Here is a 25,275-nt window from a genome sequence, read left to right on the forward strand (position 1 = left end):
AAATTGGTATTGTTAAGTTTGTTACACTGATCTTTTTTTAAGTGCCCTTTCTTTACTCTACTCTATTTTGAAAATAAATATCTTTAATACTTTTCTCTCTTTGCAAAGGGGCTTAAAAATGATTTTGTCAGAAATATTCTTTGGACGTTTGAAGATATTCATATGCTTGTGGGTTCAAACATGCCTATTTTTGGCGGAGGAAAATATCCAGCTGTAAGCTTACGACTCCGGTAAGCCTTTTCTTTGTGCAATATGGACGGTGTTTTTTAAAATGTACATTTTATGTTTTCTTCCTGTTCTGAAGTACAATTTCACAGGCTCTGTCTGTTACCTTGCCCAGGTGGTGTTTTTTTGTGATATACTGTCACCAGGCTATTCACTCCAGTGACTTCCTCTTATCCACCCCAATCACATCTGCTGAGGCTAATTATAATGGTTCAACTGAGGCCATAAACTGGAAACAGCTAACTGAAGCTTGGACCTAGAGCCTTCTTGGAGTTCCTAACAAGACTCAAACAGTTCTTTGTTCTTTGTGTGTATTAATGTCACTAGACATAAGCTATTTCAGACAATCTAGCACAGTCAAAACTGTTTCAAGTGTGTTTTAACACAAATGTTATGACGTTGGTTGTCTGCAAAGTTAGAGGATGTGTTAAGTTACTTTTAAACAAAAATAGATTATAATTTGTTTTTTTGTGTGCGTGATTTCCAACTATGCTTGATCCTGACTGACAGTTATTCAAATCTAAAAAGTTCAAGTATCTATCTTGAGAGATATTTAAGGAATTGTAACTGTTCACAAGTTAGGCAGTTGGAAAATGCAAAGAAATCCACATTCACAACTAGTGCATACCAGTATGTGTCAAATGTAAAATGTACAAGAACCCCCGCATTTGTGAAAGATACTTTTGGGGGAAAAAAGCTTATATTCTAGATTGTAAACATGTGCTTTCCAAGGAATATATTTCTACTATGATCATATGTTACTACTAGCTCTTTATATATTTGCATGTATTGTTTCACTTAATAGTTAAACTTAAACCAAAGTCTGAGTCACATTTATATGTCATGGCCTCAGGGTGTTCCAAAGAAAGGCGGTGCAGTGGTTAGCACTGCTGCCGATGGCGCTGAGGATCCAGGTTTGATCCCGGCCCCAGGTTACCATTTTGTGGAGTTTACACATTCTCCCCGTGACTGCGTGGGTCTCAACCCCACAACCCAAAGATGTGCAGGTTGGGTGGATTGGCCTTGTTAAATTATCCCTTAATTGGACAAAGAAATAATTGAATTTTTTTTTTTAAAAGGGCGTTACAGCCAATGGACTATTTGAGGATAATCACTGTTCGCTAAGCAAATGTGGCAACCAATTTATGCAAACAGCAAATGAATGAGTGACCATATAACACTGTTGTGAAGAGAATGGTGACCTGGACACCTAGAAGACCAGCTCTTCACCCAGCACAATGAGATCTTTTACTTTCCGTGTGCACTTGCAGACAGATTCAATGTTTCATTTAAAAGATGGTACATGCAAATGTCACCGAAATGACACTTCAGCTGTGTTAAAATCCCCAAACGTTTTCTCCACAGTGAATAAATTAGCATGGAACAAGTAAGGAATTGCCAATCGCTGTCTCTTAAATAATAGTTGCGGTCAACCTTTGATCGCCGTTACTATACTGTTGGACCCTGACGACTGTGTCAGTGTACTGCTGTCCTTCATATATATTAAGGAAGGGAGAAACTTTTAAAAAAAATAATCCAAATTAAATGTCTTTTACTGCCAAAAAATATTTTCATAACGACGACATATAAGAAAAAAAAAATATATACATATACCCTGGCTACTTCATAATTTTGTTTTTAAACATAATGGACTTCACACTGACTGAAGCCATTCCTGACTGCAATTGTCAAAAAGTATTTCTAGCCTTCAGAAAACCACAACAAGCTCATTATCTCTAAAGAAGCATTAATGACCCTGTGACTATAAAGATCAAATTCCAAGGAAGGGCACAAATGCCCCTTTACATTTCTGAGGCAAAGTCCTGGCCAATGAAGGTCTATCTACGAGGACAAAAGGATCCAGAAATCGCTGGTAAACCAATTAATGGATGTAACATTAACCCTCTAAAGAACCAGACCCAGAGGAAGAAATGGGAGTTATGTCACATGACCCCTTCCAAGTTGCTAGAACCTGTAATATTGCCTTGCAAAGCTAAATATTCAGTCTACCATCTTCCACCAACCAAACGACAGAACCTGAGCTCTGTCCAGGCTTAAATTGCTTTTCTCAGCTGCACTGTTTCTACTGGTACATCTGAACTCTGTAATGAAGGTCATTGTGTTTAAAAACTCTGTACCTGTGCCTTCTACAATACTAATTAATCTCTATGTGCTTCTCCCATTGTGGAAATTAGCACTACTGGAGAAGTGGGTTACTCCATATCAGTTTAAGCCTGCTAACCTCTCTGAAGGAATGCACCATTGGATTTTGGATTCTGGACTCCCGTGAAACAGTTTTTATTTTGTCTGTAATCTTTGCCCTGTGCTTCTTTGTTTCCCCATCCCCCTTTTAATGTGTGAATAGCTGACACCCCCTCCTGCATATTGAACATGTGAAAGATAAACTAACCCTCTGCTTTTACCCTCCAGTTTGCTGTAGGGTTATTAGTTGAGGATTAGAGCACTCCAAAACTGAAGGATTGGGGGAAATACACCACCACTTATAAAGGAAATCAAAATATCTAAGACACGTTTCTATTTATGGATCAGTGGTATGGGATGAAATCATGGCTGTTTTAAGTTAAATCCGTTCTGTCCATAACTATGTGCATGAGATGCACATGCATCTGTCATCTCAGCATATTCAGCATGCATGTGTGCTAATATAAATGCGGTTCATCTGCGTCTTGAGGCCCGATTTTATTATTTTTGGTAAGAAAACAAGAAGTACTTGATTTTTAAGAGTGAAAAGGAAATAGCTATTTTAAACCAATTCACCAGCAGAAAAATGAGGGAATTTACTTGTGGAACCTGGTAAATACTGACTTTAGAGATCTCTATGTATCAGCCATTGATGTTAAAGCAGAGGGAGTAGTGAGCATGTAGCAAAAGGAATCAGAGAAGCAGTGTATGGTTGGAGAAAATCTTTTGAACAATGAGAGGTCATGGGGAGATTTGAAGTTAAGTGCAATGACTTTGATATAAATTCAGGGGGTAGTGCAGTTAGCTAAGCATGGAAATGATAGTTATGTTTTATATTTATAATTGAATGGGAGTCGAGTAGCTCTCAGTTATTTTATGAAGATGGGGAGGCTAGTGATGAAGGCATTTACAAAATTCCTGAAAGGTAGCAAATGTGCTGGATGTGGATGTTTGGTTTTGACAATGAACTGCACATGGTGCAAATTGTTAGCTCAGCTGAAAGGAATGCCTAGATGATGCATCACTGAATTTAGCCTGAGAAGCATCCAAGAAGGTTAATGAATCCGAGCCAGAGGCAATTAAATGCTGTTGTGAGCTAAAAAGAATGACTTTGGATTTATAAATTAAGAATCATTGTGGTTTGATATTGGATAGGTTGATATTGCAACATGCTTAACGTCAGTAGTGGCAAGAAGTAGGGCTGGGTGGTGCTCATGCATTTAAGAGAAAATAAAAGAAAGAAAGCATTTAAAAGGAAATATTTATAATACTTGAGGGCTGGGGAGAGAGGGAGGGAAGTGTACTGAAAAGTAGCCAAAAACTACACACACATACTCTGAAGAAGTTTTATGAAAGGTTTGACAATAGTGAAAATGTAACGAGCACAAGTTTCAGAAGCGAATTCCTGAGTGTAAGGTTATGATGGTTGAAGACTTTGCTGGCAGATCTAGAGCAGTAGAGAAGACACACAGTAGACAGAAGTATTTTTAAAAAGGAGGGCACAAATTGGATCATCAGAGATAGAGAGGATCAGCTGAATTCTTGGTGACGAGAGATAATGAAGCTAGGTTTAGTTTTCATCAGTGATTTTGAGTTTAAAGTTTAGTTTAGGGGTAAACAACATCAGGTTTATGTTTCATTAGGTTTAACCCAAGTGAAAAGTCTTGGGGAGGAAGATGGAATCATGAACCACTTTAGTTTTTATCAATTGTTACCAAAGATTGATCAATTTAAGTCTTGGAAACTTTGGTTTATGACATTTTGTTTCTTTTTGTTTTAGAGATAGCAACAAACCAATTAACATATTGACAGGAATTGACTATTGGCTCGACAATCTAATGTGCAATGTTCCAGAACTTGTCATGTGCTTTCACGTTAATGGGATTGTACAGGTAAAAAAAAAGTTTTATTTTTAATGTTTTGGGTTTGAAAAACATCTTTTTAGCAACTCAACCCACAAAAACCCATGATTTTTTGGTTTTCAAAAGGAATCTCATTGGAGGGTGGCCTCAGTTGCAAAATTGACCACGCTCCCCAAATCTAATTAATTGACATAGCGAGCTTCTGCTTTTTCAGGTTTTCCGCTTCTGTTCAAGAAGGCTCTTGAGCTGTTTTTCTTTTTAGTTAGAAAGGCACTAATTGGCACCTTTAAAATATATTTAATTTTCTAAAACTACTATGCACCAATCAAACTATTAAATAGTTCAATATAGAGTTTCTACATCATTTTCATTATTTAAAAATCATCCCGTGGCGAAATAGACCATCATTTAAAAATGAAATAAAAGAAAATGCTGGAAAATCTCATTTGCACTGACAGCATCCAGTGAGAGAAAAACAGTTAACATTTTAGTTTAACCTATTGAACATGCTTTTTTTTGTGATAAATAATTTGCATTAATAAAATCACTCATAGATCAAGGAATATTTTTTAATGAAAGGAGAGAAACATAAACGGTTACAATCTAAGACGTTACCCAATTTTACGGGTTCATGGAAAACGTCTTATGCAAATTAGTTTAAGTAGCAGTTTAAATCGTAAAGCCATTTCGGAAAACTATCTTTAAGTGCAATTTACACCTGAATTGCTGACTGTTTAAAGTGGGAACTCTACCCCACTGTTGACATTCTCCTCTCAGTTTGTGCTGGCACTCTTCTGTTCCCTTTTCCCAAATATAACTCTTGTGTCTAACCTCCACTCCTGTAATTTGCATTTCCACTTTGTTCCCATCCATCCCACCCCAATTCAGGCTAACACTTTTACCCTATCTCTTCTTCAGCTCATGCTTTCGGTCACCCTATTTCACCTCACCCTTTTCTTAGTGATTCATACTGATTTGGAATCCTTATTCTTCTGAGTGCAGTGCAGCAGTGTTTAATTATTGAGAGCAATAGTGACAGAAGTGCAAACCTCCAAGCAGTGGTGGGAGATAAAAGAAATAGGGAGCAGTATTTGGATGGCGGAGGATGAAGTGTAGAGCATGCTGATTTTCATCTAGAGCTGGAAAAATGCCACCAAAATTGGTGATGGGTGTATGAATACATGTTTCTCCTTGTGGATAAAAGTTGACAGTGGTCAGTTTAAATATCTTTCTGTTTAAATGTAGTATTCTCAACATAATGTATAGCAATATCAGATGTTCAATTTTCTATTCCAGTTTACTGTTTTTGTTGTAATTAATCTATGTTTTGCGTAGAGATATGAAATGATAAAGACTGAAGACATCCCTAATTTGGATAATTCCAGTTTCTCCACAAAAGTGGTAAAAGATATTGCTCAGAATATTCTTTCATTTCTAAAGGCAAACTGTACTAAAGAAGGACATACATATTGGCTTTTTAAAGGTGAGCAAAATATTGAATTAGAGTTCTGTTTTTTAAGGCTATGTTATGAAAGTAGGTTTATTTCAACTTGTATACCTATTTATATAGTACAAGATGTACAGTAGACTTTTATTCAATTGCTTTTCAAGTGAGAGAGATAAGTAACAAGTGTGAGAGATAAGGACAAAGACGAGAGTGGTCCTAAAGGAAGAGTGCTAAATTGGGGAAAGGCCAAGTACAACAAAATTCGGCAGGAGCTAGGGATTGTGGATTGGGAGCAGCTGTTTAAGGGTAAATCCACATTTGAAATGTGGGAGTCTTTTAAGGAAAGGTTGATTAGAGTGCAGGACAGACATGTCCCTGTGAAAATGAGGGATAGAAATGGCAAGATTAGGGAACCATGGATGACGGGTGGAATTGTGAGACTAGCTAAGATGAAAAAGGAAGCATACATAAGATAGAGGCGACTTAAAACTGCTGAAGCTTTGGACGAATATCGGGAAAGTTGGACAAATCTCAATCGTGCAATAAAGAGGGCTAAAAGGGGTCATGAAATATCTTTGGCTAACAGGGTTAAGGAAAATCCCAAAGCCTTTTATTCGTATATAAGGAGCAAGAGGGTAACTAGAGAAAGGATTGGCCCACTCAAAGACAAAAGAGGGAATTTATGCATGGAGTCAGAGGAAATGGGTGAGATTCTTAATGAGTACTTTGCATCGGTATTCACCAAGGAGAGGGACAGGACAGATGTTGAGAGTAGGGATGGATGTTTAAATACTCTAGGTCAAGTCGGCATAAGGAAGGGGGAAGTTTTGGGTATTCTAAAAGGCATTAAGGTGGACAAGTCCCAAGGTCCGGATGGGATCTATCCCAGGTTACTGAGGGAAGCAAGGGACGAAATAGCTGGGGCCTTAACAGGTATCTTTGCAGCATACTTGAGCATGGGTGAGGTCCCGGAGGACTGGAAAATTGCTAATGTTGTCCCTTTGTTTAAGAAGGGTAGCAGGGATAATCCAGGGAATTATAGACCTGTGAGCTTGACGCCAGTGGTAGGCAAACTGTTGGAGAAGATACTGAGGGATAGGATCTATTCACATTTGGAAGAAAATAGACTTATCAGTGATAGGCAGCATGGTTTTGTGCAGGGAAGGTCATGTCTTACAAACCTAATAGAATTCTTTGAGGAAGTGACAAAGTTTTTTTTATTTATAAATGTTTTTTATTCAGTTTTAATGTTTTATATTGAACAAATTACAAATTGTTAGAGAGAAAAAAAAACACGCAAAAATTTACATATATATTTACAGGTGAGCATCTTGGTAGTAATAACTGTGGCCTCCCCCTCTTTGCCGGCATACATATTTTACATTCCCCAACATGTTTATTGGCATTTATTTAGTTTGGTTTTGGGCCTTAGCTAGCCATCAATCCCCCGTAACGAGCCCGTAGCCCCCCCCCTCCCCGCCGGCTACCTTCCCCCGACTATTCTTCCTCTTGTACGTTGGCCACAAACAGGTCCCGGAACAATTGCATGAATGGCTCCCACGTTCTGTGGAAGCCGTCGTCCGACCCTCGGATGGCGAATTTGATTTTCTCCATTTGGAGAGAATCCGAGAGGTCGGACAGCCAGTCTGCAGCTCTGGGCGGTGCTGTTGACCGCCAGCCAAACAGGATTCTACGGCGGGCGATCAGGGAGGCAAAGGCAAGGGCGTCCGCCCTCCTCCCCAGGAATAGATCTGGCTGGTCTGAAACCCCGAAGACCGCCACTATCGGGCATGGCTCCACCCTCACCCCCACCACTTTGGACATAGCCTCGAAGAAGGCTGTCCAGTACTCCACAAGTCTGGGGCAAGACCAGAACATGTGGGCTTGGTTGGCCGGGCCTCTTTGGCACCGCTCACATCTGTCCTCCACCTCCGGGAAGAACCTACTCATACGGTTTCTCGTTAAGTGGGCTCTATGTACCACTTTTAGTTGCGTCAGGCTGAGCCTTGCGCACGTGGAGGTGGAGTTGACCCTATGCAGTGCTTCGCTCCAGAGTCCCCACCCTATCTCCATCCCCAGGTCGTCCTCCCATTTCCTTCTTGTTGCGTCCAGTACGGTGTCGTCCCTATCTACCAGTCAGCCATACATGTCACTACAGTTCCCTTTCTCTAGGATACTTGCGTCCAGTAGGTCTTCCAGTAGTGTCTGTCGTGGCGGTTGTGGGTACGTCCTTGTCTCCTTTCGTAGGAAGTTTTTGAGCTGCAGGTACCGTAGCTCGTTCCCCCCAGCTAGCTGAAATTTCTCTGTCAGTTCGTCCAGTGTTGCGATCCTGTCGTCCGTGTATAGGTCCCTGACTGTCAGTGTCCCCCCGTCCTGTCTCCACCTTTTGAAGGTGGCGTCAGTCAGTGCTGGTTTGAACCTATGGTTGTTGCAGATGGGAGCCTTGTCCGACATTTTGTTCAGGCCAAATTGCTGCCGCAGTTGGTTCCAGGATTGGAGGGTGGCTGTCACCACTGGGCTGCTGGAGTGTTTTTTGGGTGGGGATGGGAGTGCTGCCGTGGCGAGGGCCCGGAGGGAGGTCCCCATGCAGGAGGCCTCCTCCGCACGCACCCACTCGGCTTCTGGCTCCTGGATCCATCCCCTTACTCGCTCGGCTGTTGCCGCCCAGTGGTAGAATTGTAGATTCGGGAGGGCTAGCCCCCCCCTGGATTTTGTTTTCTGTAGGACCTTCTTTGGGATCCTAGCATTTTTACCCCCCCCATACGAACGCCATGATAAGTTTGTCCAGCGCTATGAAGAAGGCCTTGGGGATGTAGATCGGAATGGATCTAAACAGGAAGAGGAACCTGGGCAATACGTTCATTTTGATCGTCTGGACTCTTCCTGCGAGGGAGAGTGGGAGTGTGTTCCATCTTTGCAGGTCCTTTTTTACTTCCTCCGCCAGGCTGGTGAGGTTCCATTTGTGGATCCCTTTCCAGTCATGGGCTATTTGGATCCCCAGGTAGCGGAATTTATGCCGGGCTTGTTTGAACGGCAGCCCCTTTAGTGCTGCCCCCCCCCCCTTGCTGGTGTACTGGGAAGATCTCGCTTTTGCTCATGTTGAGTTTGTAGCCCGAGAAGGCTCCAAACTCTTTCAGGAGCGCGATGATTCCGTCCATGCTGCTTTGTGGGTCCGAGATGTAGAGGAGCAGATCGTCTGCATAGAGTGAGACTCTGTGCTCTCTGCCTCCCCTTCGGATCCCCCTCCAATTTTTTGCTGCCCTGAGCGGAATTGCTAGCGGTTCGATTGCTAGTGCGAACAGCAGTGGGGACAGTGGGCATCCTTGTCTGGTGCCCCTGTGCAGCTGGAAGTATTGGGAGTTGGTATTGTTGGTCCGTACACTCGCCATGGGGGCGTTGTATAGGAGTTTTACCCACGCGGTGAACCCTGTTCCAAGCCCGAACCGCTCCAGTACCTCTATGAGGTATTTCCATTCGACTCTGTCGAAGGCCTTTTCTGCGTCCAGGGAGACGATCACCTCTTGTGTTCTCTCCCCGGAGGGGGTCATTATCACGTTCAGCAGGCGCCTGATGTTCGAGGTGAGCTGTCTACCTTTGACGAAGCCTGTCTGGTCCTCTGTGACCACCTCAGGTACACAGTCTTCTAGCCTTTTGGCTAGGATTTTGGCCAGTATTTTGGCGTCTGCGTAAGTGACAAAGTTAATTGATGAGGGAAGGGCTGTAGGTGTCATATACATGGACTTCAGTAAGGCATTTGATAAAAGTTTCCCATGGCAGGTTGATGGAAAAAATGAAGTCGTATGGGGTTCAGGGTGTACTAGTTCGATGGATAAAGAACTGGCTGGGCAACAAGAGACAGAGTAGTGGTGGAAGGGAGTGTCTCAAAATGGAGAAAGGTGACTAGTGGTGTTCCACAGGGATCCGTGCTCGGACCACTGTTGTTTGTGATACACATAAATTATCTGGACGAAGGTATAGGTGGTCTGATTAGCAAGTTTGCAGATGATACTAAGATTGGTGGAGTTGTAGATAGCGAGGACTGTCGGAGAATACAGCAAAATATAGATAGATTGGAGAGTTGGGCAGAGAAATGGTAGATGGAGTTCAATCCAAGCAAATGCGAGGTGATGCATTTTGGAAGATCTAATTCAAGAGCGGACTATATGGTCAATGGAAGAGTCCTGGGGAAAATTAATATACAGAGAGATCTGAGAGTTCAAGTCCATTGTACCCTGAAGGTGGCAATGCAGGTCGATAGAGTGGCCAAGAAGGCATACAGCATGCTTGCCTTCATCGGACGGGTTATTGAGTACAAGAGTCGGCAGGTCATGTTACAGTTGTATAGGACTTTGGTTAGGCCACATTTGGAATACTGCGTGCAGTTCTGGTCGCCACATTACCAGAAGGATGTGGATGCTTTAGACTGGGTGCAGAGGAGGTTCATCAGGATGGTATGGAGTGCGCTAGCTATGAAGAAAGGTTGAGTAGATTAGGATTGTTTTTGTTGGAAAGACGGAGGTTGAGGGGGGACCTGATTGAGGTCTACAAAATTATGAGAGGTATGTACAGGGTGGATAACAACAAGCTTTTTCCAAGAGTGGGGGTGTCAATTACAAGGGGTCACGGTTTCAAGGTGAGAGGGGGAATGTTTAAGGGAGATGTGCGTGGAAAGTTTTTTATGCAGAGGGTGGTGGGTGCCTGGAATGCTTTGCCTGCGGAGGTGGTAGAGGCGGGAACGACAGCATCATTTAAGATGCATCTGGACAGATATATGAATGGGCGGGGAACAGAGGGAAGTAGATCCTTGGAAAATAGGCGACAGGTTTAGATAAAGGAGCTGGAACGGGCAGGCTGGGAGGGCCGAAGAGCCTGTTCCTGTGCTGTAATTTTCTTTGTTCATTGTTCTTTGTAACCACAGTCCATGAGTTAGTGTGGTTAGATAGCTTAAGGGGTAACAATTTGTGAAATTCATGGGAAAAGAAAGGCAGCGAATGTAAGAACTAGGAGCAGGAGTATGGCTGATCTTTTGTGGACTCAGCTCCACTAACTCACCATAACCCTTAATTCTTTTACTGTTTAAAAATCCAGCTATCTTTGCCTTAAAAACATTCAACAAGGAGCCTCAACTGCTTGCATCCACTATCAACCATTTATGGTCATTTGTAAATAATACTATCCTGTTAATGAGTGAATAATTAATTGTTTAACTTGCATCCCTAACTATTCTTTATTTTTATAATGCAGTTTCTAACTGCTCTTAAGTTGCGTGCAAATCTTATTGTGTCAATGATTGCACCAATTTTTTTCAAGCCAGTGGATGAGAAGATATAGTTTTGCTCTACCACATAACTGTTTCATTTGGCTCTGAAAATTTGCTGAGAACATTAACACGAGATTGATTTCTTCCATTCTTAGAAAAGCAACCTTAGATTTGTTAGCTTAGATATCGTTTAAGATCAGATTTTCAAATATTGGAGTTTTAGTCATGCCACTAGATTCACAAGCCAGTAAAAAACCCTCTTCAAAGTCCGGCTTGCAGTACTGCAAAACGGTTACGTGTATGATTGCCATTTGATATCTTATATGTGACTTAAAAAGATAATCATCTTTTTGGAAAAATACAGCTGTTTAAAGTGCATTTCCACAATAGCTTTTACCTTTGTTTCTTCCAGCAAGTGGAAGTGATATTGTAAAACTCTATGATCTGACGACACTTTGTGAAGAAACAACTGAAGATAAATACCAAAACCCTTTCACGATGCCTGTTGCTGTCCTATTGTACAAGTAAGTTTTCTAAGCAAATCGGTGGAGAGATCTTCCCCATTTTAGTTGTGTACTAGGAAAAATGCAAAGACAACTAATGGGGAGGAATTGGAAGAATGGAACCTTGCATCATCAAACATCATGCGAATTGCCTTACAGGAATGAAATATTAATTGAACTGACTATTACAAGTTTGCAGCATACAAGAGGGCAATGTGGCCCATTATTTCTCTGCTAGTTCTTTTAAATTTACTAATGTTTAAAATTGTATTTAGCATTTCATCCACTTTGTAATTTACCTTAATAAAGGTTTATTTTTGTCTCTGGCAGAGCAAACCACCTTTTTTATCAAAAAAATCTGTTCTAGCAGACTTGATCCAGTCAATCAAAATGTTGCCCGTATATTTATTTTTATTCTTGGTGTCACTGAAAAAGCCTGCATTTGTTGCTCATCCGTAATTTCCCTTGAATTGAACATTTCAGAGTCAACAGTTAAGAGGAAACCAAATTGTTATGGGTCGGGAGTCACATGTTAGGCCAGACTGCATAAGGGTAGCAAATTTCCTTCCCTAAAGGATTATTACGACATTCAATGATAGTTTCACAGTCACCATTACTGAGACCAGCTTTATATTGAAGATTTATTAATTGATTCAGATTCCACCAACTGCCACAGTGGGATTTGAACCCTTGTCCCCAGAATATTTGTCTGGGTCTCTGGAATACTAGTCTAGTGACATTATCATTATGCTACCATTTCCCTGCATACCTCATACTTATCACCTGGCACCTTTTGCCATCAGCAACTTTGCTGTTGAAAATGCTTTGAGGACATCCCTAAAGTGTTTCTGTTGTCCTCCTGGGTGTCTCCTGCTGCAATAAAGTTCCAAGTGGAAGGGTTGCTTCGGGAGTCTGGTGTCTGGCATAGAAAGTACATGTCCCGCCCAGTGGGACTGATTTTGAGTGATTACTGCCTCGATACTGGGCAAATTGATCTGGGAATGGATGCTGCTGTTGGACTGTGTCTTGCCACTGGATTTGGAGGAACATGTGAAGACATCACTACTGATACTTCTCCAGTGCTTTGAGGTGCCGAATGTATATCCTCGTATCCCTCATTGGGGAAGAAGAGTCATGCAATTAAATCTCGGGGATGCTGTGATTGTGGCCATATTCAAGAAGGGAGACCATTCCAAATGGGTTACAAAGCTATTTCCCTGATGTCAACCGCAGGGAAAATCATTGCAAGAATTCTCTTCAGTTGCCTCCTCCCAGTGGCCAAGAAATTCTGTTCAGAGTTGCAGAGTGGACTTTGGCCAATGAAAGGCACCACAGCCATGTTCACTGCGCGGCAAAATCAAGAAAAGTGTAAGAAACAGCAGCATCTGCTGTACATGGCCTTTGTGACCTGACCAAAACCTTGATTCTGTCAATTCCAAAGGCTCATGGAGCATCTGTCTCAGATTGTCACCATCCCCTGTCCACTCCACAATGAAAAGCTATGATCCTCACCAGCAGAATCACTGCAACCCTATCTCTGTGAAGATTGCCGTCAAAAGGCATTGCATCAACTTTCATTTCTATTTTCCTCGCTGCAATACTATAAATTACCTACAGCAAATTGTTCACAGGTGTGGCAATAATCTATGGGAAACTTGTTCGAACTACGCCGCCTTCAAAACAAAACTAAATCCACTCCAACCAACCCAATTATGTCTAACAAAAGAAATTTTAAAAAGGTCATATAGAGTTGCAAGCCTGAGGATTGGGTGCAGTTCAGAATTCAGCAAATGAAGGCATTGCTTAAGCAGGGAAAAATAGAGTATGAGAGTAAACTTGCAAGGAACATAAGAGCAGACTATAAAAGCTTGTATGAGTATGCAAAAAGTAAAATTACTTTAGTATAGAATTCTCAGCAAAGAAAGAAGCCATTCAGCCCATTGAGTCTGCAACGACCCTCCGAAAGAGCACCCTACCTAGGCCCACTCCCCCGCAAACCTGTAACCCACCTAACCATTGGACACTAAAGGCCAATTTAACATGGCCAATCTACCTAACCTGCACATCTTTGGACTGTGGGAGGAAACCGGAGCACCCAGAGGAAACCCGCACATGACACCGGGAGAACATGAAAACGCCACACAGTCACCCAAGGCCGGAATTGAAACCGAGTCGCTGGCAATGTGAGGCTGCAGTGCTAGACTAGAAGTAAATAACATCCCAGAAATGCTAGGGAAGGAAGGGTGAGAAGCAGGGATAAAGGAAATTGGCATCACTTAAACAAAATAGTGCTGGAGAAATGAATGGAACTGAAAGCTGATAAATCTCCAAGGCCTGAACCTACATTTCAGTACTAGAGGAGGTTCCAAAGTTCTGTAGGTTATGGGGCAGTTCTACAACGTTGGTGTACTAGAATAATACCAGAAATCAATGAGTTGTTTTATGACCAAAGATTGTAAAGATTAGGACTGTATCCAATGGAATTTAGAAGAGGAAGAGACAACGATTGAAGCCTTTTAAGATCCTGAGTGGTCTTGACAGGATGGAAAAAGAAAGGGTGTTTCCTCTTGAGAGAATCTAGGAGGGGTCACTGTTTAAAAATAAGGGATTTCTCAGTCAAGACAGATGAGAATTTTCTTCGGGTTATGGATCTCTCTTCCTCAAAGGTCAGTGGAAGTAGAGGCTTTGGATATTTTTATTCAGAACTAGAGATTTTCTTGATTAACAAGGATGTAATAGGGTATCAGCGGTATGCAGGAATATGGGGAGTATGAGACTGGGAAAGGCAGGTGGGGAGAGATGAGATTATATATCTATGAAGGTGTCCATAATCTCAAACTTGGTGTGCAGTATTGCAGGAAATAGATTTGTTGCAAAATTCCTAAGACAATATTCAAATAATAATTTTATATCTAATTATATGTAGAGTCCTCATGTCCTTGTGTTGATATGTGCTCTGTGTTACAGGGTTGCTAGCAACATGATGATGAAGAAAGTTCAGAATAGGAAATACTATGGAATCATAAGGACCCTCTTGTTAAATTGTATTAAAATACTGGACAAAGAAAGGCATCCTCAGGTACACATCACACCGGTTTTGCATTTGGATTGCTTCATTCTATACAGGAACAACTGTAATTGGGCATTTCAAGCTCTTAAATTGTATATTGAAATTTCTAATTATTTAGCATTCTAAGAGTCAATTGAACACCTTTTATATTTTTGCAGCAAACTTCCTTCCAGGTCCATAATACATATTAAGCTACATTTTCATTATGCATTTGCATAAAAGTTCTGGATTTCTAATATAATTTTACTGATGGCAACATCCTTTAATTATCAAACCGAAAAATATTTATTGAAAGCTTTATTTAGAAGTTTAAACGTGATTGAATCCAGTACTCTTTCATCTATGATATAATCCTAGAAAATCAGAAGTTGACTGAGAACAATAAGTACATTTCAAGTTTGTACCTTGGAATTACCCGGTGTCATTATTTCCTTTTCTAAAGTAATTATTTTACAAGTTCTAAGTATTTGCACATGTTGATTATTTCATATTTTTGACAAATTTCACGTCTTTATACACTGTAATAAAAATCTTTCTTTTCTCATGTCAAAAAGAATGGTATGCAGTGTCAAGTACAAATGTTCCGGGTGATGGGTCGCAAATAATATTTATCCAAGTTTTGAGTACTATGATACACAAACACATTTCTATATAAATTCATGATCAAAATGAATTAATTGTGTAACTTCAATTTTACAGTTTGTACAGATTATTGCTTCCGCCAACTACATGATCTCAGAACTTTTCCAACTGGATGAACCACCGAAACAAGATGAAAACGCCACAAATCTGAATGAGAATTCTGATAGTTATAGTGAAGATGAGGATCTCCCAGAGGACAGTGATGAAAATGGCTCTTTCAGCAATGGCTCTGATCCTTCAGATGATAACAAAGCTGTTGCTGTCATTAAATCTGTTGGAGAGTTGTCTGTACCTGAAAAGTATAAGTCGATACACCAGATAAGGGTATGAGCCCATCTTTATTCAGTTTGGTCTGGGGAAATATGTATTCCAAGTCTTATAAATGTAATGTAAAATAAATGTTATTATAAATGATAGATTTGTCAAATTGTTCATTGAGTTTTTTTATTTTTTATTTAAATTATTTTTTTCCAATTAAGGGGTAATTTAGTGTGGCCAATCCACCTAATGTGCACATCTTTGGGTTGTGGCGGCGAGACCCAGGCAGACACTGGGAGAATGACAAACTCCACACAGACAGTGGGCCAGGATCGAAACCGGGTCCTCATTGCTGTAGGCAGCAGTGTTAACCACTGCGCAACCAAGCGCCCATATTATTCAATTAAGTTTGATAATCTACATTTGTATCCTTTCTCAATATTTATTTTGACATGTTTGGGTGTTCTCAGAATAGATTTATTTACAGTGGGATCAGAAGATCTATCCTCCACAATAATCTGAAGTTTGGAATATTTAGCGAGATTGCTTTGATTAAATAAATGAATTTAAATAAAATCAGAATGTCTTACACTCTGCTTTTCTTTTAAAGCCCAGCTGTGCATTTCCAGTTTGTCATGATACAGAGGAACGATGTAGAGTTGTTCTCAATTATGTTCTTGAGGTAATTCATTAATATGCATTAGTTCATGATTTTATTTTGTGCAAATATTAACATTCTCACAACACTTTTTTTACATAGCATGTACTACATGTTTTACAATACTTGTAGTTCATTGCAATGGGTTGCATATATATATAATGTATGTGTGTGTGCTTATATAATATATACACATCGATGTGTGCTTTTTGGTAATTTTGCCAATTGGTCGTTTTATGTTTCGTGTTTTTTTAAAAAAGGCACAAGTAAAGCAGACATCAATAATTTGAACATATAGGCCGGATTTTTGTTACTGAGGCAGTTAGCGTAAAGTCAGGTGCTTCTGGAAGTAGACCCCCCTTCGTGCAAAGAGCTCAATGCAAAAAGCTGCACCACACGCAGTATTCGCTCCAGGATAGGGGCACTGCACATTGAGTTAGATCTGTCAATTCCAGAAGTAAATCAGAGGCGGTCATGGTGACCATTGTTGTTTTAAAAGCTGTTAGACCCTCTGGTTCTCGGCCTTCACACCCTTGTGTCTCTCACCCTCACCTCATGTCCCTGTATAGTGAGCCTGAAAAGAAATGGCAAAAAACACCCACTCAGAAATCTTCCTTGGAAAAGCTGCTTTCCTTGAACCTTCAGCAGTGTTGATTAAATCAAGTGTATTAACAACAAGTTTTCCCTCACATCACATCACTTATTCTTGTCTAATTAAATATAAGTGTGTAAAGTCGCATGGTCCCAGATGACCATAAGCTGCTTTCCTCTTTGAGGGGGAGAGCTGACTGGTGGTGATTTAACCTGAGAATCACCACACATCAGGCGAAGGCGGACCTTCATGAGTAACCTCAGCCGGTATGGTAATTGAACCCACGCTGCTGGCCTTGCTCTGCATCACAAACCACCTGTCTAACCCAGTGAGCTAAACCAGCTAAATGTACAGACATTGGCAAAGAACAAAATAAGACTCTCAAATGGGTTATCTCAGCAGGGGTTTTGCTTTAATATGTGGGTGAGGTGTTGCTTTTATTAAATCTTTGAGGTTATAGGAAGTAAAGTGAAGATGTGAAGTGAGGGAAGCTTTTATTGATACTATGGCCCAAACATTTGCTACTATGCCCCAAACATTTGCTCCCAAGTTGGGAGCACAGAGTTAACATTCCCGACTCCGCAAACCTAGGATCATCCATGCCAACCTATGTCCCGCTACTTTCTTCATGGCCCTATATATACAATGCCAACCGATACTCCTCCACTCAAATCCTATGGTCACTCATAACCTCCATGCCAACTTTGTGCCAACTCATTCCAACTAATGACTCCTGCACCCATCCCCATGGCCCTTTATAGCTCCTCTGCCAACTCATGTTAACCCATGCCTCCCAAGCCACCACCCTTTTCCCGTAAATCTCTGCCAACTCATCGTGTGCAGCTTAGGCAAAGCTCAGGAGCCATAGTGAGATGAAATAAAGGAGTGTCAATAACAGACTTCACGACATTTTAAAAAGCATTTTGTGATGAAGGTTTATTCAATACATTTATGTACTTAACCCTTAAAATAAACATTTGCTTTGATAACCCCACATTATAAACAGTTAATTTCTTTATAGCCACCTGAAACTGTCAATCAAACTATGAACTTACAGGGTTTGCACCATGATATTGGGGAAGCAGTCGAACAGGAATAATACTATAATCAAAGTACTCAGACTTGTTTCAACAAACACCTAGTGAAATTGCAAGCACCATTTTTCTCCCCCTCAAGTGCAGACTAGTTGTTTTTCTCCCCCAGAATTTAAAGGGCAGAGGGCAGCACGGTGGCGGAATGGGTTAGCCCTGTTGCCTCACGGCGCCGAGGTCCCAGGTTCAATCCCAGCTCTGGGTCACTGTCCGTGTGGAGTTGCACATTCTCCCCATGTTTGCGTGGGTTTCGTCCCCACAACCCAAAGATGTGCAGGCTAGGTGGATTGATCACGCTACATTGCCCCTTAATTGGAAAAAATGATTGGGTACTCCAAATTAAAAAAAATAAAAAATAATTAAAGGGCAGGACATTTAAATGACAGTTCCACAGAGATTATCCACTTCTTGCACACACTCGTGTCTACTCTTAAACCACAGAGATTATCTACTTTTTACACACTCGAGTCTACTCTTAACAATCCAAAGGGGTACCTGACCATCAGTACATTCAGACCATTAGAGAGCTGCTTCAGCTCAGTGGGCTAGACATCTGGCTTGTAAGAACAAGGCGACCAGTGCTGGTTCGATTCCCATACCAGCTGAGAGAATTCTGAATTCTCCCTCTGTGTACTCGAACAGGCGCCAGAATGTGGCGACTAAGGGCATTTCACAGTAATTTCATTGCATTGCAGTGTTAATGTAAGTCGAATTGTGACAATAAAATATTGTTATTATTATTATTTTTAATGGGACTCTGTAGTTCTTTCAGTTCTTGGTCAAGAATGCACCGCCGAGGCACACTTACCTCACTTCCTAAGTTTATCTACAGGAAAAGATCGGGGCTCCCTTTATCAATACCACTCTGATCTCTCGAACACCCCCCCCCCCCCAAACCAACACCCCTGCCGATGATATGGGCTGCCCACTTCCACAATGAAGCCGGTGCAGGCCAGTGAAAATTGTCAGCTGGAAATGGGGGTGGGAAACCTGGAATCGTGTCCTGCTCACTGTTTTTAAGTATCAGAGTTGGCCTTTCTCTCTGTAATTAAATTATTTGTCTATGCCTATTCCAGATTGTATGAATGCTGCAACCTATGATTAATGTTGATGCTGATTATCAGGTGTCTAGGAAAAGGCATATCTTGTTTGCATGTTGTGTTCTGTTCTGTAACTATTTTAAACATAAAGAAAATTGATCAAAAGTCTTAATATAGCCTCTGTGATTTGTCTTCACTATAAGAACTGTGGTTATTCTCATCATAATTATGTTTGTTGTTTCTTCCAGGGGCTGAAGGCTGTTGATGGGAGTATTAAAAAGGAGAGTGATCTTCCAGCTGCTGATCCCAATATTCCGATACCTCTTAAGTATGCGGAAGAATCTGAATGCACAAGTCACAAAACTCTTAAGAAACAAATTGCTTTGTTTTTAGATAAAGGTAAATGTTGAGAAACCTTTAGACTGAATACCACGAGTATTACTTAAATTGCTAAATTATAATTTCGTTTTTTTTCACATTTTCTCAGTTTTGTCATATATTTAGCCCTGTCATCTACTGATACTGTTAAATTATTTTTTAAAAAGTAAATTCTTGCAACAATTATGACAAGCCAATCATGTTTAAAATTTGTAATGTTATTGTCCAATAATTCCAAATCCACTGTTGAAATGGAATTCAACATTATTGTAATAGTTCATACAAATATGCTAAAATTGCATGTAAAATGTTACATTTTTATGTTTAATATGCATTTGTGGAGTGTTGCGTTTGAGTACATTTTTATTGCTTTTAAGTAAATGAATAATTTGAATTGAGCAATAAATGTCACTGCTTAGATCATGTTCCACTGCAGAGTGAGCAATATATTAAAGATCGTTACGTTCTTCCACAAGTTCACATTTTTTAGCTGCCATTAGAATGTGCTTTCAGATTGGGAAAAATAAAGTTAATTTTATTTTTTTGTGGAGGTTAATGCACCCACTTAAATACGGCACGGTAGCACAGTGGTTAGCATTGTTGCTTCACAGTGCCAGGGACCTGGGTTCGATTCCCGGCTTTAGTCACTGCCTGTGTGGAGTGCTCCCCGTGTCTGAGTGGGTTTCCTCTGGTGTTCCAGTTTCCTCCTATAATCCAAAGATGTGCAGGTTAGATGGATTGGCCATGGATCGGTGTCCAAAAGGTTAGGTGGGATTACTGGGTTATGGAAATAGGGTGGAGGTGTGGTCTTAAGTAGGGTACTCTTTCCAAGAGCTGGTGCAGACTCATGGGCTGAATGGCCTCCACTGCAAGGTCTGTAAATTTGATTCAAATCCAGATAGGTTTTTCTTGTGACCTGCTCAATTAATTGATTTTTCTGCTTTTAAAGTCTTAACTTCTGCTAATAATACATACTTACGTAAATTTGATTTTAATGTTTTTACTTTTCACAGTGGGCCCAACTCATAAAACAGTTAAACTTCCCAGTCAATCTGGAATGATCCCAGATACATGGCAATATCAAATGAAATTGAATCTGATCTTTAAAGCTTCAAGAGCCTACTTTGTTCTCTCTGATGCAGCTACTACACTGCAAAAATATGGTAGAGCATTAAGATATATTAAACTTGCTTTACAATCTCTTGGTAAGTGGCTACATAGCATATGCTCTGCTTTGTTGGAAAATTACCATTTTAACGAATTAATGTTGCCACTTAAGTGGGTCGTAAGAGACTGGTTGGATCCTACTGCCGATAAAGGCAGTGAGAGATGCTTGGAGGTGCAGGGCAAGGCTAGGATACATAATGAGTAATTTGTACTGCTGAGGACAAAATATCAGTAGAGATGATGCATAGATGGGGCAAAAATTGATGGGATGTACTGGAAAGACTGGATATGCTTAGAGTGGATCAGTCAATTAGTTTGAATCACTTGCATCCGAGGTGCAAAAGAAAGTGACAGTGGAAATAGTGGAAGGGCTTTTGTCATGCTCTATAAAGACATGTGGGGTGCGATTCTCCACTGCCCACGCCGGCTGGGAGAATAGCGGGAGGGCCTCCCGACATTTTTTGCGCCCTCCCGCTATTCTCCCCCCCCCCCCCCCCCCCCCCCCCCCCCGCCTCGCCCGACCCACATCACGAATCGCCGCATGCCGTTTTTTACGGTGAGCAGCGATTCTCCTGGGCCGAGCGGCCGGGCCTTTACGCCTGTTTTTTCACGGCAGCAAACACACCTGCTTGCTGCCGTCGTATAAACGGGCGCTAGATGCCCTTTTGGGGCATCCAGAGGCCCGTTTGGGGCTGGAGCACCACTGTTGTGCTCGGGAGGGGACAGGCCCGCGATCGGTGCCCACCGATCGTCGGGCCTGCGTCCAAAAGGGACGCACTATTTCCCCTCCGCCGCCCGACAAGATCAAGCCGCCACATCTTGTCGGGCGGCGGTGGAGAAATGCAGAACTGCGCATGTGCGGGTTCCGTCAATGGCGTGATGACGTCACCCGCGCATGCGCGGGTTGGAGCCGGCTCCAACCTGCACATGCGCGGCTGACGTCATACAGACGCCAGCCGCGCGTCATCTTGACGTCGGTCATTAGGCCGTGATTCCCGGGGTCTCGCTCCTAGCCCCGATTGGGGGGGGGGGAGAATCGGGTCCCGGGAACGGGCGTGAAGGCTGCCGTGAAACACGGCCAGTTTCACAGCAGCCTTTACGACTCTCCGCATTTGCGGAGAATCTCGCCCGTTATGTTCATAACTTTGCATATGGACGGAACTCATCTACAAGCTTCTGGGACTATCTGCTATTTGTTTAAAAATGGACACTGATGTACTGTTAAGATTGCTGCCAAGGGATCAGGTATCCACTGCTTCTTCAGCACAGATCATAAAGCTTCCTAAAAATTCTGAATTGAATAACAATGTGGATGCTTCCCACTGGAATGGACATAAAGTGTTATCTCTGGAATTCATGCCTGCCATTGCTCAGACGAGTCCTATACTTGGGTTTACAATCCAACAAAAAATGCTTTGAGACCAGTTATCCACAAGTTAACTGAAAGACCAGCATGTATTTCCTATTGTTCAGTGATATCTTTGGCCTTCCAAACCATTCTAATTGGCCAATTGCCATCATTGAAAGCGGTCTCTATCTCCTGACTATGCTCTTTTCCTGTGTTGCTAAATATCTCTTTTGTATACCAATAAATGGATACATTGACAGCCCCTTGAAGAGGAGAGTCTCTATATATTTTTACAAAGCTGGTAATAATCAGATTCTGGAAAGTTTAGATATCTACACAACCTGGAAGCCCAGGATCAGTATCCCACTTAACTGGAATCTCCCAGTTTTGTCACTGGGACTGAAAGCATTGTGTCTAGGCAGAAAGCTAAGCAGCTCATTGTCCATTGCAGGCAGGCAGCTCACTCTTTAGCAATAGCATGAGGCTTTTGTACCTTGATCTTGCCTCACACTGCGATGACTGCATCTTTTAGTAGTTTATCTCTACTGTCTGTTTGAAGCCTTAATTTTTCTAGAACATCAAACCCTGAGAGGATTTTTCCACAACCCACAAGGGGTGGGTTTCTCCACGCCGCAGAGAATGGGGCGCCACTGATCCACCTCATGGAATAAATTTAAACGATAGTTATGTTTAATTTCACATGTAATGCATAAAAATGTAAACCAATACTCTCATTGCATGATTTGACAGTGCTTATCTTGCCTTGAGCACTCATCATTGGGACTAAAGTTTAGTCACCATATTTAAATATTTGTTGCTGCCAGATCACCGGTCAACTGTTTATTGGTTGAAGATCACTTCTCTCCATTTCCCACCTGCAGTACTGCAGCACACTCGCCTTTGCTTAGATTAACCTGAAATAGTGCTTTTCACTTTGCTCTAACATTGTATTGATTCCTTACTAGTTCTCCCCCTGCCTGGTTTCAGATTTTTTTTGGCCTGTAAAAGGTTGTTCCTCATTGGATGTTGGTCCCCAATCCATCATCGAAGGGACAGCCTTTTTGATCTAATATACAAGTCTTGGGAAATTCAATTCTAGCATGCAAACTAAAGCTTTGCCGGCAGTGGGGCAGGGTGGGTAGCTGTCACTCTGTATCTCAGACAATAGTTTAAATACTCATGCTTTAAAACATTAATTAATAATTGTGCTAAACATGTTTGATCAGATTTTTATCCACCCCGGGTACTGATATTTGATATGCGGTCAAAGGGTGTGCTTATGAGATACTTTGATTTGGAGATCAGGCTTCAAACCTAGACTCATAATTCAGGTTAGATAATGGTCATAATGAGAAATGGTCATTATCTAACTGTTGAATATTGGAAATTCAACAATGGAATAAGTCTAAACAAGTCACTCAACTATTTGTGTCTCTGGCAAATATATAGTATTTTTAATCCAAGCATGTTGTCTTAAATGTGTTTTTCCCTTCTATTGACAGATGCCTATTGCTGCCTTATTAACAATTTGTCACCTGAAGTCCTGTTCTTTCTTAGTCAATGTTTGACACTTAATGGTGACATTCAGTTAATGTTAGCTCAAAATGCCAGTAATAGAGCAGCTTATCAAGAGGAATATAGCTACCAAACTAGAGAGGATCAAGAAATTTTGCATAGTCTCCACAGAGAGTCCAGTTGCCAAGGTTAGTTTTCATCTTTACTTTTTTGTATTGCTTCAGAATTGTGCATTGGTGGACAGTACGGTGGTGCAGTGATTAGCACTGCTGCCTCACAACAGCAAGGACCCGGGTTCAATCCCGTACACGGGTCACTTGTCTATGTGGAGTTTGCACATTTTCTCTGTGTCTGCGTGGGTCTCACCCCCACAAACCGGAACAAAGTTCGGGGCAGCACGGTGGTTAGCATAAATTCTTCACAGTTCCAGGGTCCCAGGTTCGATTCCCGGCTGGGTCACTGTCTGTGCGGAGTCTGCACGTCCTCCCCGTGTGTGCGTGGGTTTCATCTGGGTGCTCCGGTTTCCTCCCACAGTCCAAAGATGTGCGGGTTAGGTGGATTGGCCATGCTAAATTGCCCTTAGTGTCCTAAAAAGTAAGGTTAAGGGGGGGGTTGTTGGGTTACGGGTATAGGGTGGATACGTGGGTTTGAGTAGGGTAATCATTGCTCGGCACAACATCGAGGGCCGAAGGGCCTGTTCTGTGCTGTACTGTTCTATGTTCTATGTTCTAAACCAAAAAGATGTGTAGGGTAGGTGGATTGGCCACACTAAATTGCCCCATAACTGGAAAAGAAATTGGGTACTCTAAATTTAATTTTAAAAAATTAGGCATTGAATAATTCAGTTCAGCATACACCCATGCAATTCTCCCAAGCAAAGCAGCAGATTGGATGACGTTTTACATCCTTCTGCAGCAAAACCTGTGCAATTGCAAACCATTGCAGCACTTGTTATTACTCCATCACATAGGCCAGTAAACAATGGCAGGGCAGTGAGACCATGACCTACTTAACACCTTTAGAGCAAATGACATGCAAATGTTGACTGTCAAATTACAGTATTTTAACTATCTTGCAGAGATTTGGATTTGTCTGAATGAGTTGATGCTTCCAACTTTTCTTGTGCAATGTACATTAGGGCTTCTCTGAATGCCTACTGGATAAATCCACCACATGGCATAGCATTGAACCAGGAAGGCCCAGGTAGTATCCCTGTTTTTTTCTGGTTTTGATCTCAGTGTTGACATAGAAAATAGAAATGGGAGGAGGCCATTCAGCCCTTCGAGCCTGCTCCACCATTCGTTATGATCATGGCTGATCATCAAACTCAAAAATCTGATCCCGCTTTTGCCACAAGTGCTACATCTAACTGCTTCTTGAAAACGTGTGTCTTGGCCTCAACTGCTTCCTGTGGTAGCGAATTTGACAGTGGTGTTGGTACTGCAATTGACTTCAGGGCTGGGAGAGGAAATTTCCACTTGAGATCTCATTATCATCCAATACGTCTGCTCGGAATGTGATTGAATCATCATAGAATCATAGGAATTATGATGCAGAAAGAGGCCATTTGGCCTATCGAGTCTGCACCAGACCTTGGAAAGAGCACCCTACCCAGGCCCACACCCTCACCCCACCTTTTTGGACACTAAGGGCAATTGATGTGGCCAATCCACCTAACCTGCACATCTTTTGACTGTGGGAGGAAACCCGGGCACCCGGAGGAAACCCACGCAAACACAGGGAGAACACGCACAGTGACCCAAGCCAGGAATTGAACCTGGGACCCTGGAGCTGTGAAGCAACTGTGCTAACCAGTGTGCTACAATGCTGGCCTGGATATTTTGTGTTCATCTCTTAGTAGAGATATAATGGAAGTATTTGCTCACGGATAGTTGGTGGGGAGCTTGGAATCAAAGCTCAATATTTCACCATTGTTCAGTGAAGCGGGTTGGCAGGGGCGCATGGAGAGAGAAATAGTAGCAAACAAATATCTGCTACAAACAACTTTAGCAAGGGG

At 41.7% G+C, this 25,275-nt stretch overlaps 1 protein-coding gene across 3 annotated transcripts in view; it reads left to right on the forward strand.

The window, feature by feature from the left end:
• The window catches only part of edrf1 (erythroid differentiation regulatory factor 1), a 92,672-nt gene that overhangs the window by 35,530 nt on the left and 31,867 nt on the right, over positions 1 to 25,275 (forward strand). For all 3 annotated transcript variants that reach the window (XM_038773739.1, XM_038773740.1, XM_038773741.1), the window contains 10 exons: positions 109 to 230; positions 4,208 to 4,319; positions 5,625 to 5,772; positions 11,409 to 11,520; positions 14,467 to 14,578; positions 15,269 to 15,535; positions 16,080 to 16,151; positions 19,099 to 19,249; positions 20,242 to 20,433; positions 23,246 to 23,446. In XM_038773739.1, the coding sequence (XP_038629667.1) occupies positions 109 to 230; positions 4,208 to 4,319; positions 5,625 to 5,772; positions 11,409 to 11,520; positions 14,467 to 14,578; positions 15,269 to 15,535; positions 16,080 to 16,151; positions 19,099 to 19,249; positions 20,242 to 20,433; positions 23,246 to 23,446 (1,489 nt within the window). The remainder of the gene's footprint in view (positions 1 to 108; positions 231 to 4,207; positions 4,320 to 5,624; positions 5,773 to 11,408; positions 11,521 to 14,466; positions 14,579 to 15,268; positions 15,536 to 16,079; positions 16,152 to 19,098; positions 19,250 to 20,241; positions 20,434 to 23,245; positions 23,447 to 25,275) is intronic.

The sequence above is a fragment of the Scyliorhinus canicula genome, chromosome 16 (assembly GCF_902713615.1).
Source record: "Scyliorhinus canicula chromosome 16, sScyCan1.1, whole genome shotgun sequence".
NCBI lineage: Eukaryota > Metazoa > Chordata > Chondrichthyes > Carcharhiniformes > Scyliorhinidae > Scyliorhinus > Scyliorhinus canicula.